Here is a 17618-nt window from a genome sequence, read left to right on the forward strand (position 1 = left end):
AAATATATTGTACATTGTCAACTCCCCAAAACCATAAAACTAACTTTATGGACCTCACGTGACTTTTGAGAGCCAGTGAGGGGTATCTGTCTGAGGTCTGGGCGATTTTTACGATCTAACTTCTAGATAAAACCCTATCCATTTGACATCTAAATGTCATACCCACTTTTGGTATAGTTTGCTATTGGTAAAAAAAAAAAAAAAAAAAGGAAAGAAAGGAAAAAAAAATACCAAGGGAAGGCGAGCAAATGGTTTGGGATCTGACAGTCCACTTCACATCCCTCTCAAAATCACTTAAGAAGTACCTAAACAGTGGGAGATTAAGTTTGGTAAGTTTTAAGCTCCAACTTTACTTGCTACGAACAAAAAGCCTAAGCTGTGTTGTAGAGATGTCAGCGGCGTTTTGCCAAATCGAGCGACTTTAAACCGAAGTATCTCGTGCCTTGTTAGATTCCCTAGGTAGCGAAATGGCAACATTTGCCATCTTTGATGATGTTAAATTATCTGCAGCCAAAATGCCTCGTTGTAGTGTCAGTAGTTACAGAGCTGCGAGCTGGTATTTACATGTTGAGCCAGAAACTAAGAGGTAAAAGCACAATAAACCGAGGAGGAGAAGTGGCGGAGAGCTCAGCTTAGCACAGAAATGTGTTATTTCTAGACGTGTTCTATATCTCTAACAAATCTATACCGACACACAGGTCTGTGATTCTCTCGAGCGCAGTTTTACGTGTCCATCTCTGTGGCTTTAATACCTCTGGCTTTTTAAATGTGGTGTTTCTGTCTGCCAAGGCACAGAAATGTGCCGGGAGAAGGTTTATTATATCGCGTTGTTGCAACTTGGAGGACTTGAAACCAGTTTGTGCGATACGATGCGATGGGGGGGGGGTGTCTGTGTTGCTTTGGGGGACGCGGCGTTTGGGGGGGTGTGAATTCTTGTGTTTTATTCCCGTGCGGTGCCAGAAAGGTGTTGGGTGTGGATCTTTGGGGGTTCGGAGCTGCCAGGGATGCCCAGGAGGGGCTGCAGCTCTGCTGAGGGCTCCCAGCACAGGCTCAGCTCCATGCCAGGCATCTCCCCGGCTTTAGCATGTGCTGCAACTCTCAGAGCTTGGGTATAAAGTGCGACTGGGAGCCTTTGTGAGTAGGAGAAACGTTTATTTGACTTCAAGTAAAGCTACAAACAAATACAAAAAGCTTATTGGCAAAGTACTAACAGGCAGCTAGACATGACAGATGCCATTTTTACACATAACATTGCATTCACTCTGCCCACTACGACCCGGCTATTAGTCACATCAGAAATATTTCTAGTATTTACAAACATTAGAGCACTCCATTGTTGGTCCGATTTTATACATTTCTTTTTTTTTAATAGTGAAGTTTACCCACGTCTAAGAGTACGTCTCGATATCAGCCTGGGACTAGAAATCCTGGCCTGAAGTTTGGACTAAAACACAGACTGGACAATTTTAAGACAGAAAGATACAAGAGCTGTTTCCTTTTTTTTTTTTTTCCTCCTCTTTTTTCCCCCTTTTTTACATTTTTGTTTGGTTTTTTAGGCTATTTTTTTTCTGCGACTGTAGTGCAGGAACCCCCGATTTTAGCTTAGGCAGAGAAGAACTCACCCCAAAGCAGTAAACTCGGAAAAGGGGGGGGGAAATCCCAACAAATAAACAAACAACCGTATCTGTTCTCAATTTATAAATAAGTTATAACATTTAAAGGGCTCACATAACACATGCTAGCTTTCCAGAAAGCATCAAGAGAGCACGGACACATACATTTATAAGAACAACAAGAGCATGAGGAGCATCTGGAAATAAAATTTAATTAAAAAAAATTAAAAAAAAAAAAAAAACAAACAGAACAAGACATGAACTCAGTCCTGGGATAACGGTACCATACGAGTTGTTTTAGAATATCAACAACATGCCGAAAAGAAGGTGCCTCACTGTACAGTACTCAGAAACTAAGATCTGCGGCGATTTATTTATTTATTTACGTATTTCTTGCTCGTCTCCTCTTCTTTCCTCGACATTCCTCCTCTAGAATTTATGGCTGAAAGGCGCTGCCCGCCGAGGCTAAGCTCATGCTTTTCAGTTTATTATCCTTCTTCCATTTCATCCTCCTGTTCTGGAACCAGATTTTGATCTGGCGCTCGGAGAGGCAGAGAGCGTGAGCGATCTCTATTCTCCTCCTGCGGGTGAGATATCTATTGAAGTGGAATTCCTTTTCCAACTCCAGGGTCTGGTAGCGAGTGTACGCTGTCCTCGCCCTCTTACCGTCTGGTCCAGTCATGTCTGAATAACACGGACAACAGCGGGGTTTGGGTTTTGGCTTTCTGCTAGAATTATTTTTTTAAGGCTATTTTTCTTTTTTTTAAAACAGAGGTAAAATATTCGCCTTGTTGGCGCAGCAAGGAAAGCTGCTTATTCCCCAAATAACAGGGCCCCCTCCCTCTTTCTCCCACACCCCCAGACACGTGTAAATCCCCCCACCCTTGGCCCCTCCAGAACCGACATTCCCAACTCAATATTCATAATTTAACTGGAGAAGCGAGCTCTTGAAATCTCCCTTTTCTGCCTCTGCCTGGGTGTTTCTGGGTCTGTTTGCAGAGACGTCAGGTTTAGTGCTGCTTTCTTGTCTCCAGGAGAAAACCGGGAAGGGAGAGGGGGGGTCGCTATTCCCCGTGTATGTCCTCGCAATTTTGGTTTTGTCAAGAGCAGATTGTCAAGAATACACCCAGAAAAATAAGAGTAGGAACGGACTGAGAGACCCATCTGTGCAAATAATGCCATTTTAATGGTCAATTCTTTCCTTCCCCCCCACCCCCAAGGAACACCCCCTCGCCTCAAATTTTAAATTACTTTCTCCCACCATCCACATAGTGCTAAGAGCTCAAAATAAGCGCCCATATCGCGACAAGAATAGCGAAACTAAAATAAAATCGCCACCCCCCCACACACCTTCCAGGCGCCAGAGGCAGCTTTAAAGCAGCGATCAGAGCAAGAAATACAAAAGCAATAAATAGCTGCGTTTCTGATCAAAGCGCCTCCACCGTAAAAAAGGAAGGAGAGAAAAAAGGGAGTGGGGTGGGGGGGTGGGGAGGGAAAACGGGAGGGGGGGGAAGGAAAAAAAGAAACACAAGAGAAAAAGAGAGGGGTGTGCGAAAATAAACAACAACAACGACAACGACGGAAAAAGAAGTAGCTGTACCATGGCTAATGTGAAGTTTCCTCATCCAAGGGAATATCTGAGGTGCCTGCCCTTCTGTTGCTGCGGTGGAGGTTGCGATGGGCTCTGCCTGCGCTCGGGGGATGCTGCTGCTTATTGGAGTGCCCTCGTCGGCTCCCGAGGACGCGCTGGTCTCGTCTAGTTCTGTGAAATTTGTGTTGGTGGTGCTGGCAGAAGTAGCTTGGTCGGAGGGGGACGGGGCGGGTTTGCCTCCATGGCTCTCGCTGTTGGAGCAGGGAAGGGAGTCGGGAGAAGATAAGGAGCAGCTAGACGCCTGTCTAAACCTGCTCTCCTGAGCTGGAGAAGGGAAACCGCGGGAGCTCTCCCCCACAGCCCCAAAGTGACTAGAGGAGGCTGAGCGGTTGATGCTAAGGTCCATCCCATTGTAGTTGTAGCCATAAGAGCTGGAATGCATGGTGCTTGAATCTCTGTAAGAACCGTTCATGGAACTGCTGGTCCCATAATTTAGTAACTGATAGTCGGGGCCATTTGGGTAGCGCCCTGAGAACGAGTTTACAAAGTAAGAGCTCATTTGGGTTATTTTGGAGGGCTTGATTTGTGGCTCGTGGTCGTTATAACCCTGTGCTTGACGATTTATGATGTATTAATGAATTATAGCAATGCACTGTACTTCGTTTTTGCTATGTATGCGGCCAAATATGGGGGGAGGGTGGGGGTGCGTTTGGGAATCACGTGCTTTTGTTGACCAGTCGTAAATTCTCACTGATGACCTCAAGAGGTAATTCATGCTCTATGGTTACAAATAATGACGATCGCGGAGTCGTTTAGGCCCAAGTCGGTGCGCGGCGCCCCAAATCCCCGGGCGCGCCGGCGCCGCCATCGCCCCCCACCTTGGCGGACCGCGCCACCTGCCGGCAACGCGGGGGCGGTGCAGCCCACCCGGGGGGGCCCCCCAAAATCCGCCCCGGCTCCTCATCCCCCCCCCCGCAACGCTTTTATTTCCCCCTTTTCCACCCTGAAATAAAAAAAAAAAAAAATTAAAAATTGAACGCCGGGATGAAACGGGAAAAATAGACGGGGCGGTGGGTGGGCTGGTGTCGCGCCGCGCTCCCCGCGTGGGGCTTCTCCTCGTCGCGCTGCTCTTTTTATTAAAGTCTTAATTTCTTCCTTTGGTGAAAAGCGACGGGGAAGTTTGGGAGGCGGCGAGGGATGAGGTGCCGGGTCGCGCTGTGAGGCCGGGAGGTCTTCTTTTGTAATAGCTGAAGTGGGGGGCAACAAGAAGCTGCTTGTTGAGGGGTAGTGTGGCTGCTTGGGGTTATTTCACATGGTTATTGCCAGAAAAGTCGAGGTTTCTTGCACGCTGAGCGTGGAAGCAGCGATGCGGTCGCACCTTAATTCTGGAGGGGAAAAAAAAAAAGGTGGGGGGAGCGGGGGAAGTGGGAGAAAGGAAAAGGAGGGAAAATCCGGCCGGTGGAACTGGTTGACAACGTTGCTTTTAGGATATTCTTGTTCCTGAGCGTTTCACGTCCTCTTTGAACACAGCATTGTGCTACGTGGTTTTTCCTTTCCATTTGTTAACCTGCAAGGAATATTGGGGAGCAAAAGCACTCTGAAACTGGCAAAAACGTTGGGAAAGAGCTGTGCTTTGTTAAGCATTACTTTCTTTTTTTCCCCCCTTCTTCTCTTTTCAGTCTCTTTTTTTTTTTCCAAGGCAGTTTAGGAATTTCATATGCTTGTCTGCAACTCATTGGAAATTATGCGCCATATTGAAAGTGACATATAATTATAATAATTACGGGCAATGAAAAGCGTGGCAATAATAGTAAATGTCCTACAGCTGTGAAGCTTCTGCATGAATTGATTTTAAAAGTGACTGACATTAAACCAGCTTGTGGCATGGGGGAATGCATTCATACATAGGTATTTCTGGTGGGGAATGGGGAAAGGGGATGGGAGGCAGGAGATGCTGTTTCATGGCGTTTTCCCCCCGTGAAGCTGCAGAAAACGGTATCCGAAATCGGCTGGGCTGGTCGCTTGTTTCCAGTCCTAAATCCCTCAGCAGAAAAAGCATTTCCTTTCGTTTCATTCCCAAAACCCAGAAAAAGTTTGCTATTTGCACAAGATTCCTTGGGACGGAGCAGAAACGTTCCCCATCCCATCCCCAGCAAAGTCAGCCTCTCCCAAGGAGCCATTGGAAACGCTTTCAAGTGAAAATAAAAAAACTGCTCTTTCAAAAGAGCTCGTTAGACTCAGTTTAGATTTTTCCCACCTTTTTTCTCCCCCGCCTTAAATTGAGGTTTTATTCCTGGAGCTGAGAAGCTCCTCTTTTTGTGGGGCAAATTCCCTTGAAATCTGGACTTTTTTGCAATACACTTCACTTTGATTTGGGGATATGAAGTAAGGGACCAGATGTTTGAAAGATGCTAGGCAAATGTTAGGTATCTTTAGCAGATAAATGAGAGCATATTTTTGCCTCTTTCCTTGATTTATTATGTATATGGAGACCGTTTCGTCATAACTCTTTGTACTGTAACAATAAAAAAGAGCGATACTAAAGCAGAATGTCAGCGAGGAAATACTATTGGTGAAAGGTCTTCCATTTAAGATTAGACAAAAAGAGGGAAAACCAGATTTATCTCTCCACTGTAACTTCCGTGTGCTTGGAGCTGCTTGTCCTTGCAGATTAGAAGACATTGTCACACAGAGGGAAGCAAGGCTTTCTTTACAACCCTCTGCTCCTTAAGAATGGCAAGTTCCCCTGGAAAAGGGAAAGATAATAATAATAACAATAATAATAGCAATAATAATGACAGGGTGGTGTGCGTGAGATCGAAGACTTCGCTTTTATTAGAGAATTCCATGTTCATACCTAAGACAAACTTCAAACACAACACGTACAAAAATTAATAAAATATAACTTTCTGTTGTTGCTTTTGCATCCTTTTAGGTAGTACTCGTTCTTTCAGTAGATTTTCCTTTTAAAAAAAAGGCAAAAAAACCTCCCAAAACTAATTACAAAGACCCCAGGGCTTGATTAATTTACCAAAGGAGAAAAAAATAAAGGAAAAAAAAAAACCTATGTCAACCGTGCATGAAACATTTTTACAAAATGAGGACAATAAACACCCCAAATGACATATATTGCAGCACTTCCATTAAATACAAGAGTTAGCAGATTACTAACAGTGACACCAAGGGTAGAAACACGGCTAGGAGTCCTTTTTTTTTTTTTTGTCTTCTGTCTTTCCCTTTCTTTCCCTCCTTCTCTCTCTACCTCTTCACTTTTTAATTATTATTATTATTATTTCATTTCGGGGGCAGGGGGATGGAGTGGGAGGGAAAGGAGGTCTAGGAAGGGAAAAAAAAAATTAAAAACGCAACTAGAAGCCTGATTCTTTTTCTGGACACGACAGATCACTGGGAATACGAGTCCATGGCATTGGTGGCCCAAACTTTCTGGCTGTTGCCGCTGCTGCAGAGGGCTTGTCCCACCAACGTGCGGGTTTTCCCTGTCCTCGCAGCCAGCCCACACCCCCCTCATCCTCATCCTCTCGGCTCTCACACACACTCACTCACTCCCTATTTTTTTTTTCTGTGTGTGTTTTAAATAATACTTTCACTCCGCCGTTTTCTCCTCCTCTTCCTCCGCGCTGAGTTGCGAGGAGTTGAGCAATTTATTCTCTTTTTTCCACTTCATCCTGCGGTTCTGGAACCAAATTTTGATCTGACGCTCTGTCAGGCAGAGGGAATGGGCGATCTCGATCCGCCGGCGCCGGGTCAGGTAGCGGTTGAAGTGGAATTCCTTCTCCAGCTCCAGAGTCTGGTAGCGGGTGTAGGTCTGGCGGCCTCGACGGCCGCTGGGCCCGAAAGAAGAACCTGTGACACCCGCAAAAAAAAAAAATAGCACACAAATAGGAGACACGTAGGAAAAAACAGGGAATAAAACGTGAGGGGGGGGATGGAGGGGAATAAAGGACACGGGGAAGGAAAAAGAGGGGGGAGCCCCGAGGTTTAGTGGAGCCGCGGAGGTGCTGGATAACCCACGGGGATGCTGCGCCTTCTCCCCTGCCCTCCAAAGGCTTTGGCCAACTCCAAATGAAGCCCCTGCGAGGTTCCCTGGCCGGGCCGCAGCCGCGGAGGCTCCGCAGCCGCGCACAGGCAGCCGGCCAGGGGGACACTGCTGAACTTGCCAGGCTGCAGGCAGGGCTGGGGAGACAGGGCGAGATCTATCTTATTCCGGGATGAAAAATCGCAAGGTGTTCTCACCCCCCCTCGCCCGCCCTCGCTGTTTTCCACCCTACCGGCAACTGTAATAGATCTGAGCATTTAAGCAATAATGAAGTGAATCGATCTGCCCAAACTCTGCATTAAAGAGGACACAACACTTTATGTCCCTGCGCTAATGGACATCAATTTGGAACTTAAAAGGCAACAAATGCATCTAAACATGGGAAGGAGTATAGTGAGCCTCTATTATTTTTCTTCCCCCCACTTTTTTTTTTTCTTTTTAAATTCTGATTGAGTAAACAGCGCTTGAAGAAGTCATATATCACCACGGGGGAAAAAATCCTCCCCAGGCAGACTTTTCATTATGTGTGAATTTCATTAAAAATGTAACCGTCTCCCTCCACATATTTAAACACTTTTGTATTATTTAACTCCAGATCGGGTAGCCAGCGAGAGAGGGAGCTGCGTGGGGGTGTGGGTCCGTGTGTGTGTGTGTGTAAAGTCATCCAGATCTGATTTAGAAAAGATATCTCCCTGTGCGTGTAGGGGAAAGACAGAGACAAATCGTTGTAGCTGAGTGACACGCAAACTGGAATGTGGAAAAAAAAAAGGAGGGGGGGAAGAAATACTGTATTGGGATTTAAATACGGGGCAAAGTTTTTAGCTGGGGGGGCTGCTGGGAGAAAACAGTGCAGCAGTGGGAAGTTTTGGTGCGTGTCAGGAGCAAGTTGGAGCCTCTCATGTCGCCTAACTTCCCCGCTGGAAGTTTGGGCTCTAAAGTGAACCTTATTCCTGCTTCCCTCGCTCGCTTGCTCTCTCTCTCTGGCGGTTAACAAATAAGAAAGGGGGGGAGGAGATTGATGTATTTATTTCTGTAAAAGAGTAAACTCACTATTGCAAGAGTTCATCCGCTGCATCCAGGGGTAAACCGGGGCGGAACACTTTTGCTCCTCGCTCTCTCCGAACACAGTTTTGCTCTGCGCGCAGTCCGACTTGCGCGGCTCGGGGGCGAAGGGCACCTCGTCCAGGGTCGGGGGGGCGCACGCAGGGTCCTTCTCCCTGAAAAACCCGCCGGCCCCATAGTCACAGGCGGAGCTGCGGCTGTAGGCTCCGTTGCTTTGCTGGTAGTAAGGAGAGGAGGTATAGCCCTTCTCCTGGACGCCCGTGGCTCCATAGGTGGTGGGGTAGTGCCTCAAAGGATCCGCATAGCCCGAGGGATATAGCGGGATCTGTCCCAGGAAGGGCTCCTGCCCCGCCGCCAGACTCACCGGGAAGGTCGAGTTGACAAAATAAGAACTCATTGGAAGGAGCCTTGCCGTCCTTTCCCGGCTTTATGATTTGTTGTGTTTTATAGTCCAAGTGGTTTAGCTATTAGTAGTATATCGGAGATTGGGTTTTAGCTGAAGGGAGATGGCGTGGTGCCAGCGAGGGACACAAGGAAATACAACCATCTGATCATGGGCTGACCAATAGCAGGCGCCTGAGGTTGCAAAATAGCACCCATGAGGAGCTGAGATTGCACCAGGGACCCCAAGAACAAACCATCCACCCCCTTTTCCCTCCCTTTTAAACAACAGAAATGCACCCCCTTAACCAAATATATAATATCTGCCGAAAGAAACATTCCCGGCGCGCTCGGAGCTTCATAAATAAATAAACGTGTGTTCCCCCCCTCCCTTCCTCCCTCCCCCGGAGCTCAGCGCGGGGGTGTGCGAGCTCCCGTCTGCACGGATGGCTGTGAGCGCGCCCATATATATTTACACACATATAACGTATAGAAATATCCGCTGTAAGTGTGCTGGGGGGGAAAGTTAATTATTTGCATTCGGAAAACTTTAACCCCTCGTGTTTACCAATCGTCCTAAAACGTCCGGGTACTTCGCTAGAGTTAAGTAAAACAGGATGGAGGGGAAAAAAGGGAAAAAATGAAATAAAAAGTTTTTTGTGCGAACTTTGCAAGGAGGAGATCCAGCTGAGTTGATTAAGTTAGATTTGCTCTATGAGATTAAATCGGTTTTGACAACTTATTTCGGTTCGTGCTTGTCTAATTACCATAGATTAGCACTCCGTGCTCAGGAAAGCTGCGCTCGCTTGAACCCAACCTTCCCTTTGCATCTATTGCATCTTTCCCCTTTCTTTTTTTCTGCAAAAGCTCCGTATTCAGAAGATAAATGGAAAATCGAAGTATTTCCTTTATCCTTTGCTAAATCTCGATCTCCTCCCGTGTCCGGTACCGCATTGTGCCCTCTTGCGTTTTTTTGTTAATACCAAATCTATGTCCGACCTTTTATGGCTAAAAAAGAGCCTTGGGTTACGGTCAAAAGCCGAGTTTATTGATTGTTACCGATCGAGATGTTGGTGGGGTGTTTTTAACGAGAGGAAAGCTGCGGTGTGATGGTGCCTCGGAGGTGTGCAGGGACCCCGCGGGTTTGCATCTCCCCACTTTGAGTCCGTCCCCACTACCAAACACCTATTTTTGCGAAGTTAAAAGGCTGAAAAGGCAAACACCGAAAGTCTCGAGCAATTCCCGGTCGCCCTAAAAGCTCCACTTTGCTCTGGGTTTTGCCTCTCCCGGTTTGCCCGGATCTCCTCGCCCGAAATGTGCTTTGCTCTACCTGTGCGTCCCCCCCTTCAGCTCCTCTTTCGCTCAAGGTAGAGCTGGATCTCTACTCACCTCCTTCTTTATTTTCAAGTGAGAAAATCAAATTCATCGCACAGGAAAAAAAAATCCACCTAAATTAACCCCAGGACTGTGCCCCGATCATTGGCGTTTTATCAAGGATTTGTTTCCTGTCCGAATTTGTAACCATCTGTCTGTCGGGTCTGATACGCAGTGAAATGACATGGCTTATAATCCACACTCCCCACTACTTGAATCTGTGAATGTGTGTGCTACAAATCTAGAATTACACATATTACATGGTGGCTGTAGAGCTGCCAATGCGGCTCTCTCTGACGGAGCTTTAAGTATCTCCGAAACCGGGATCTTATTACGAGCTAATTTATTTTAAACATCGTGTTTACAGCAGCAAAGCCAAGATTGTTTCATGCCACGGCTGCAATGAACATTTCGACTGAAACGTAATCCTTATAATTCAAGGAAATAACATGCAAAGGAAGTAGTTTTCCATCCTCCCCCCCCTCTCTGACTGATATCTTTTATATTTGTTCTTGCAGAGTTTCCCTTTGTGTATGGAATGGACCCAAACTTACGTAGATCTGCTTTATTGGTATGCAAGGGAAAAAAAAAAAAGAAGTGCGATGGAAAGGGAACGATGACTAGAGAAGAAGGAAACAGAAAAGCTCGGATAAGAGCCTGAAGTTTACAGCTTTGCAGGAGCTGAACTGCTCATACATTTGATTAGAGAGTTACGCAATATTTGTAGCTCTGCAAACCCAGCGATTATCTGGCATGAACAGCCCCGCATGCAAATTTTGGGCAAAGAAATGGGATGTCCTGATAATTCAACGCGTGAGTACATCTGCTGAAAATGTTTGCTCTCATATTTTCTCCCTCTTCTCGTGATTGCTCCGCAAATAAATCCCTACAAATAGTTTGAGAAAAAAAAAATCTTATTCCCCCAGATCCCAATGCTGCTTGTTATAGTACTTTGTGGTTGAAACAGGCTCTTTGCGTAGTTTGACAGTCGTCATTCTAAAAGAAAATAAAAATACTCTAATTGAAGCTGGCCGCTTGCTAATTGCTTGTTGCTGACATCTTAGATGCCCTATAGATAAAAAAACCTTTCCTCTTAAAGGCGGTTATTTGGGGGAGACAAAAAAGAAAACTTGGTTCCCAACATGAGAAAAAAAACCAAACCCCAAAGCGTGTCATAGTTTTCATCTTCTGGAGGGTCAGGCCCGCGGTCTAATTGATTTGCCACCTATGATACATGTAAATACTATCAAAGGTCTTAAACCGCACTAAATCTCCGAGAACAGAATGTTTAGCACTGAGGTGGTTTCCATTCCCAGTTCGATGGCTTTAAATGTGAAATTTAAAATATAAACCTCTGGGTTATTAGTGTAGCTGTTTAGCAGACGCCCTCCTGCCTGAGGTCCGAAGTAAATCTGAGACGGATTTTGCGAATATATTTTCTTTGGACGCCTCTAACGCCAGCTCAGCCGGGAGGGAGACAGACAGGAGCAATAACGGCTGAAGCCAACTCATACAGTAGCCCTTAAGTTAGATTGGTCTTTGAGGGCACCAATGGAAGCATCTTTATTCAGTTTTTGGCCTCATCTCCTCAAAAAACAGGCACAAGGTTTGTTAAGAGGGAGCAATAAAGTGGGGGACTTGCGAGAGACACCAGAAGGTGGTATAACACATTTAACTGCCCTGGGAAGGCGGCTTTTCCCTCCTGACAGACATCACTCAACTGCCAGGGTATAAATAAAGATAAAGAGAAGTATTTACAGTATGTACAACTCCAGTTCCCCGCTCAGGAAGGTCCCACTTTTTGTCTCTTTGCTTTTCTGGCCAACAAACATCAAGCCCACCAAGCAGAGCCAGGCAGATAGATGAGGGGATTAAAACAACACCCAAATATTTCGAAATGCAAACAGAACAGAGCATGGCTTGTGTGAAAGCTAAAGCCGCTAAGAACTTGGTAAAAAGTTCAGTGCAGTTGGTTCCAATAAAAAATGAAACTCTCTTTTTTTCATGGGGAGCTGGAATTCCCGATCCTTCTGAAGTGAGAACACAGCGGGGGTTTCCCTACCGAGGGACTTATTGCAGCCATAAAGTCAAGCCAACACCACGAAAACAGTTGAAAAAAGCCCTTGTTCTTGGAACTCAGACATAGAAAGCCATTGGCAGCAGTGAAGCCTTCCCTGTAATGCTCATGCACACCCAAAATCACATCGGAAAATAAACCCGACGGAGTCGTGAGCTCCAGAGTTGGAGTATTTAAAACAATGATCCCCGAAGGTGTAAAAACCCTCTCGCTCTCCCCGCGCAAAACCGCCTGAAACTTAATTTCCAGCAATTTAAGTTTAATTTACCTGACTTCCCGTGCAGTGCATAATAACCTTGTTAATGGGATCTTTGAAAAGAAGCAATAATAATCTACCATTGTTCCATTAAAGAGTGCGGCTAATTATTAACAAAAAGAAAAAAAAAGGGGTGGGGGGGTGGGGGGTGGGAATGGAGGAGACGAGGGGAGGGCAGAGGGAGAGAGGGAGAGGGAGTCAAAATGCGTCCAGACCCAAGTATTTCCGCGAAAGCAGATCCTGGGAAGGGGAAAGGGGGGCTGCTGGTCAAATAATGTGGGGAAAGCAGGGAGAAGGAGAGGAAAAGGCGAGACGGATCATATAATGCTGAAAGGGAATGCTGGGGGCTGTTGGGAATTACAGCATGGAACAAGTTAATCATGGCTGTTGCTGGTCAAAAGACAGAAACTTTTTTTCCTTTTTTTCACATAGTCCCTGGACATCTCACTTTCTTCGAGAAAATGTCCCTAGTCTAGACGTAAACAGTTGCCAGGAAACTGTGTGACAGAAGGAGAAAACGAGAGGGAGAAGGCGAGAGGGAGGGAGGGAGAGAGAGAAACCTTTTAAAATCACAGACACGCATTGTCCCTTCAAAGCCTACAGTAACTTAAAAGTGATCCGTCGTCTGCCTCTGCTCCCAGCTCCTTCCCCAGCAACCACCTCCATCCTGTGAGCACGACTTGACATATCTTTTCCAGACCCCACCGAAATGACCACTCCGAGCAATAAATAAATAAAAGCTCCTCTGCCTTTTATGATTAGCTGCAAACCCACCCCTCCCGTTGGCCTCGCGCGTCACGATTACACCGCATTTTACAACATCTCCTCTTGTGCTCGCCCTCAGCCACCAACCAGCCACCTTTCCTCTTCCACGTGTGTGCACATGGGTGGGTGCGAGGCGATGGATGTGCCGCACGGATGGATGGATGGATGGATGGATGTGGACACGTATGGATTTGGCGCTGGGCAGGTTGGGGGATGTGTAGGGTTGGAGTTGGACCAAGGGTTGAACTTGATGGTCTCGGAGGCCTTTTCCAACCCAACTGATTGTACGATTCTACGATTCTATGATTCCATAGATCGAGCCACGCACACGGGGTGCCCATATCCCACATGCGAGCGCACATACATGTGCCTGCGCATCTTACATATGTATTTACATCCCCTTAAAGGTGATACATACAGACAATGTACACACAGACACCTTCATGCTGGACATCCATGCCCAAAGCGCATCTCCCCCTCGCAACTCGCAGCGGGCCTTGAGGGTGAAGCGCTGCCGCTCTCGGCCGAGGGGCTGCGGTGCGGGGAGAGCGGAGGGCAGGCGGGGCAGGGACCCCCCCCCGGCGGGGCAGCGGCTGCGGGGGAGCCCCCCGGGAGCCGCCACCCGTCGCCGCCGACGGTAGATGGCAGCAGACGGCGGGGAATGGGCGAGTCCCGCAGCGCGGCGGCGGCGGCACCGGGGGGGACGCGCGGCGGGGGGCTGCCCGCCCTTTATGCCGTTTTATTCTTTTTTCCTAAATAAACAAGCGGGATGCCAGGAGGCGAAAGCAGCCAGGAGAAGCTCGGACACCCCCCTACACACAGACACACACACGGGGTGCACGGAGGTTTCTCGGTCAGCCCATCCAGGAGGGAATGGGATGGTTCAAAAGACCTGCCCGCCCCGAGGTGCGTGGGTTCCACAAGTGGTTGCCCACGCGGGATGTGGAAGAATCGGCATAAAAGCATTTTGAAGCAAGGTTCATAAATTACATATTTGTTTCTATTTTTTCCCCTTACGAATAGGAAAAAAAAAAAAAACGAGGACGGAGAGATTGGGGGGGAAAAGGAGAACAGACGACTGAACCCGCATTCATTTTTTCCACCCTGTGATTTATGAAAAATGTAACAGGTTCGGGAAGAAATGGCTTTTTAAAATGTCTTTCTGTTTATTACTTCCACGAGTCGCGATCATTTACTCTTGTCCACACAATATTCAGGCACAGTCAGTTTAGATGAGATAAATCGTCACGTCATAAAATGGTTTATGCTTAAGTAATGAATCTCCTCTTACTCAATCTCGCTTCACATGCACAGGCTCTTACATTATCTTATTTAAAAATCACCTCGTAACAGTAGCAATTAGTACTATATTTCAAAACTCACCCTTGAAATATTGAGGGGTAAAAAAAAAAAAAAAAGACATTTAAAATGACGGGCATCTCCGGAATAATATTTTCCTAAAGGAAGGCAAGCGTTAAGGTATCAGACAGCAAAGGAGAGGGAGATTTGCACATAACCTGGTGTGGGAAAGCCCCGACACACCGTGGGGCTGAAATCCAAGCCGGTATTCCGGCCGGGAAAGCCGTAAAGCCCCTTAACACCGCAGAACGCAATTAAATACAAGGAGGTTTATTGCATCGCAACGTCAGCTTCTTTTGGGAGTTAAAATACAATGAGAGCGCTGCGCTCTGGGTTGGCTTCATTCTTATTAATTTTTTTCTCTTTTCCTTTTCATTTTTTTTTAATTCTCTCTTCTTCTTTTTTTTTTTTTTTTTTTTACAACTAATTTCCAGAACCTTAATTCCGAGGACTGCCGCGAACTGCCCTCTCCGAAGAAACCACCCACATAATAATGACCCTGGAGAGCAACGCAAAACCCAACTGGCTTCCACACAAACTTCGCCAAATTACTGGGCTCGCCTCAAGACAGGCAAACTGGCAAGAGATTCTGCGAGGGGGAAAAAAATAAAACGCGACAACTACCCACAAAGGGTTTGGTATTTTTTTAAAGGCAGTATCTAAAAGCCTCCGTCACCGAGCTACTGGAAAATCCTTCATTCAAAATCTACTATCTCCAGGTGACCTTACAGGCTTAATTTTTATCCTTCTTAGTCCGCTATTTCATTCTTCTTTCTCGTTCTTATTTCCTTTCTTATTTTCCCCTTCGGTTTCAGTCTCTCTTTTTCTGCCTTTCTGATATTTTTCTCTTTTCTTTCCCTATTTCTTTCTTCCCTTCTCTCAGTTTCTTTCTTTACGCTTTCTTCCATTCTTCTTTCTCTCTTCCTTCTCTCTTTACCTCGCCTTCACGTTACACATTTTCGGGGAAATTGTCACTTAAACAGATTTCCACCACCCCTAATTTCTTCCAGTGCCTCCCTTCTTCATCACCCCACCCTTTTCTTTCTATCACCCCCCCAGTCCCCGGGCAGAAGGAGATGGGGAATGAAACAGAAAAGGCAGCTTGACAAATGCATTTTCTCAAAGAAAAATATTAAATGAAGAGAAACATATTATTCCCTTACCTTTTGACGTCCGTTTCTGTGGTATAAGTAAAATATTTAGGGAGAGAGAGACAGCGTTTGCTTATCTGTTAGCTGACAAATATTGTCCCAACCTGAGAGCCGTCGATTGCCTCTCTGACTTGTGAGAGCTTCTTGCAATTCTGTCATTTGCATAGAAAATGGAGTAACTTCCCTCTTTGAAAAATGATAGCCTCCACTCCGTCCAGAATCTCCTCTGCCCCTCCATTATTACTGAGATCCCAAATCAGCAGGCAAATTAACAGAGGAATTAAAAAAAAATTAATAATAATAATAATAATAAAAATTTCAAAAAAAATCCTATAACTCTTTTGCTACGTGTGTGTGCGAGGAGGTGGGTGGCTCTGGGTGCGTGTGGATGTGTGTTCAGGCGGCCCCCCCTTCCCCTCTCCCCTGTTTTAGCCCTATCGAGCTTATACACAAAAGTAAAAAAATGTAAAGAGGCGAGAGCCCTATAGAGGACACTGATCCGACCCAAGGTGCAGCGGACAGAAGAATGGTGCAATATAACCACATGGGAAATAATAAAAAGTTCATGTTCACGGTTAGCAGTCCACATGACCGGCTCTGGCCAATCCCAGAACCCAGCCACTCATAAAGTTCTATCACAAAGTTGTAAATTTTCATAAAACAACAAGGAATTTATTGCATTTCTTCATGACCGGTTTAACAGCAGTCTTTTTCTTAGCCGCCATCTTTTTTTTTTAAACAAAAATAAAGGAATATGAAAAGGAGTTCGGGGATTTTTTCGCCCCCCCACTCCTTGGTTGGATGCGGAGCGGGGGGGAGCGTTGGAGAGAAATAATTGAATATCCCTTCACAGTATGAACAATAACAGCCCCCCCAGAATAAAGAGCTCGAGGTTTGGGTTGGCTTTTAAATGGGGAAAGGCACAGTAAAACAGTGGGGTTCGGCGGGATTTTGGATGTCTTTCTTTTCCTTTTTTTTTTTACGCAATTGGGATCCTTTCTGTTGAAAGGGGCAATTAGGACATTTCGGGACGGGAGGGGAAAGAGGGAAATAAAGGCATTAAAAGCATGGCCGGGGTGCCCATGCCCTGGGCAGAGCGGAGCCGGCGGGGTTCGTGCCCGCCGGGCTCCCCACGGCCAAACAGCCCCCGAGAGCCCCCGGGACCTCTCCCGAGACCCTCCGCGACCCCCAGTACAGCTCGGGGCGGGTCCGCCAAGGTGGGTCACCCCACCCGTAAACCACTGCCCTGCCTTGAACACACTGCAGCGCCGATATGACTTGATTTGCCTTTTTTTCCTTGGAATTCTCCTCCATTCCTGCTTGCCCCCCAACCGCAGAGGTGCGGGCCGGGGGGGGCGCAACCAGCAGAGCCACTGCGGTCCAGGAGTGGGAGGGGGCGGGAAATTTCTGGAATCGCTTCTTTTTTTTTTTTCCCATCCGCTCTATGCACCCAGCGCTCCTGCAAAGTGGTTTCACCAAGGGATTTCACCAAGGAGAAAGGAAGATTTCCCTCTATTTACCCTTCAAGTGGGAATTTCAGTGTGTGAAAAGCCACGATAGCTCGTTCCTTTAATAACGGGCTTCCCATAATTAGGGTATGCGGCACATCCAGCAAATCTGGGGGCGCGCAAATGCTTGACGTGGCACCTTATTTTGGCTAAAAACCTGCTAAAGGATGCGCTGCGCCTTCGCTCGGGGCATGAAGTCATCTGTGGTGGTGGGTGGTGGAAAAGGAGAGAGGCAGAGAGCGAAGGAAGGGGGAAGGTGGGAAGCTGCCATAGCCAAGTCCTTCCAGAGCTGGCTGCGTTTTTTTTCTTCCTTGTGCATCTTGCGCAACGCATTTGGAGAGTAAATTACGTGAACCCTCCGCGGGAGGAATCCGCGTCTTTACTGCGCAGCCTGGCAATGTAAATAAACAGGGATGGGAGGAGG

At 46.8% G+C, this 17618-nt stretch overlaps 2 protein-coding genes and 1 long non-coding RNA gene across 4 annotated transcripts; 1 reads left to right on the forward strand and 2 right to left on the reverse strand.

The window, feature by feature from the left end:
• Nucleotides 1–112: 112 nt before the first annotated feature.
• LOC139682669 (uncharacterized) lies at nucleotides 113–15954 on the forward strand. Its single transcript, XR_011699664.1, has 3 exons — nucleotides 113–329; nucleotides 10597–10891; nucleotides 14970–15954. It is a non-coding gene; the product is annotated as an uncharacterized lncRNA (long non-coding RNA).
• On the reverse strand, nucleotides 1122–4025 carry HOXB5 (homeobox B5). Its single transcript, XM_071577142.1, has 2 exons — nucleotides 3214–4025; nucleotides 1122–2297 (listed from the first exon to the last, which is right to left on the reverse strand). Exons 1-2 carry the CDS (start codon nucleotides 3761–3763, stop codon nucleotides 2050–2052), a joined length of 798 nt encoding a protein of 265 aa, XP_071433243.1. The 5' UTR covers nucleotides 3764–4025; the 3' UTR covers nucleotides 1122–2049.
• HOXB6 (homeobox B6) lies at nucleotides 6011–15786 on the reverse strand. Of its 2 annotated transcripts, XM_071577150.1 has the most exons (3): nucleotides 15699–15786; nucleotides 8312–8899; nucleotides 6011–7068 (listed from the first exon to the last, which is right to left on the reverse strand). In XM_071577150.1, exons 2-3 carry the CDS (start codon nucleotides 8718–8720, stop codon nucleotides 6809–6811), a joined length of 669 nt encoding a protein of 222 aa, XP_071433251.1. In that variant the 5' UTR covers nucleotides 8721–8899; nucleotides 15699–15786; the 3' UTR covers nucleotides 6011–6808. The 2 variants fall into 2 exon arrangements, with proteins under 2 accessions (XP_071433251.1, XP_071433249.1); XM_071577148.1 differs by lacking the exon at nucleotides 15699–15786 and having other exon boundaries at nucleotides 8312–12567.
• Nucleotides 15955–17618: the final 1664 nt, after the last annotated feature.

This window comes from Pithys albifrons, chromosome 25, assembly GCF_047495875.1.
Source record: "Pithys albifrons albifrons isolate INPA30051 chromosome 25, PitAlb_v1, whole genome shotgun sequence".
NCBI lineage: Eukaryota > Metazoa > Chordata > Aves > Passeriformes > Thamnophilidae > Pithys > Pithys albifrons.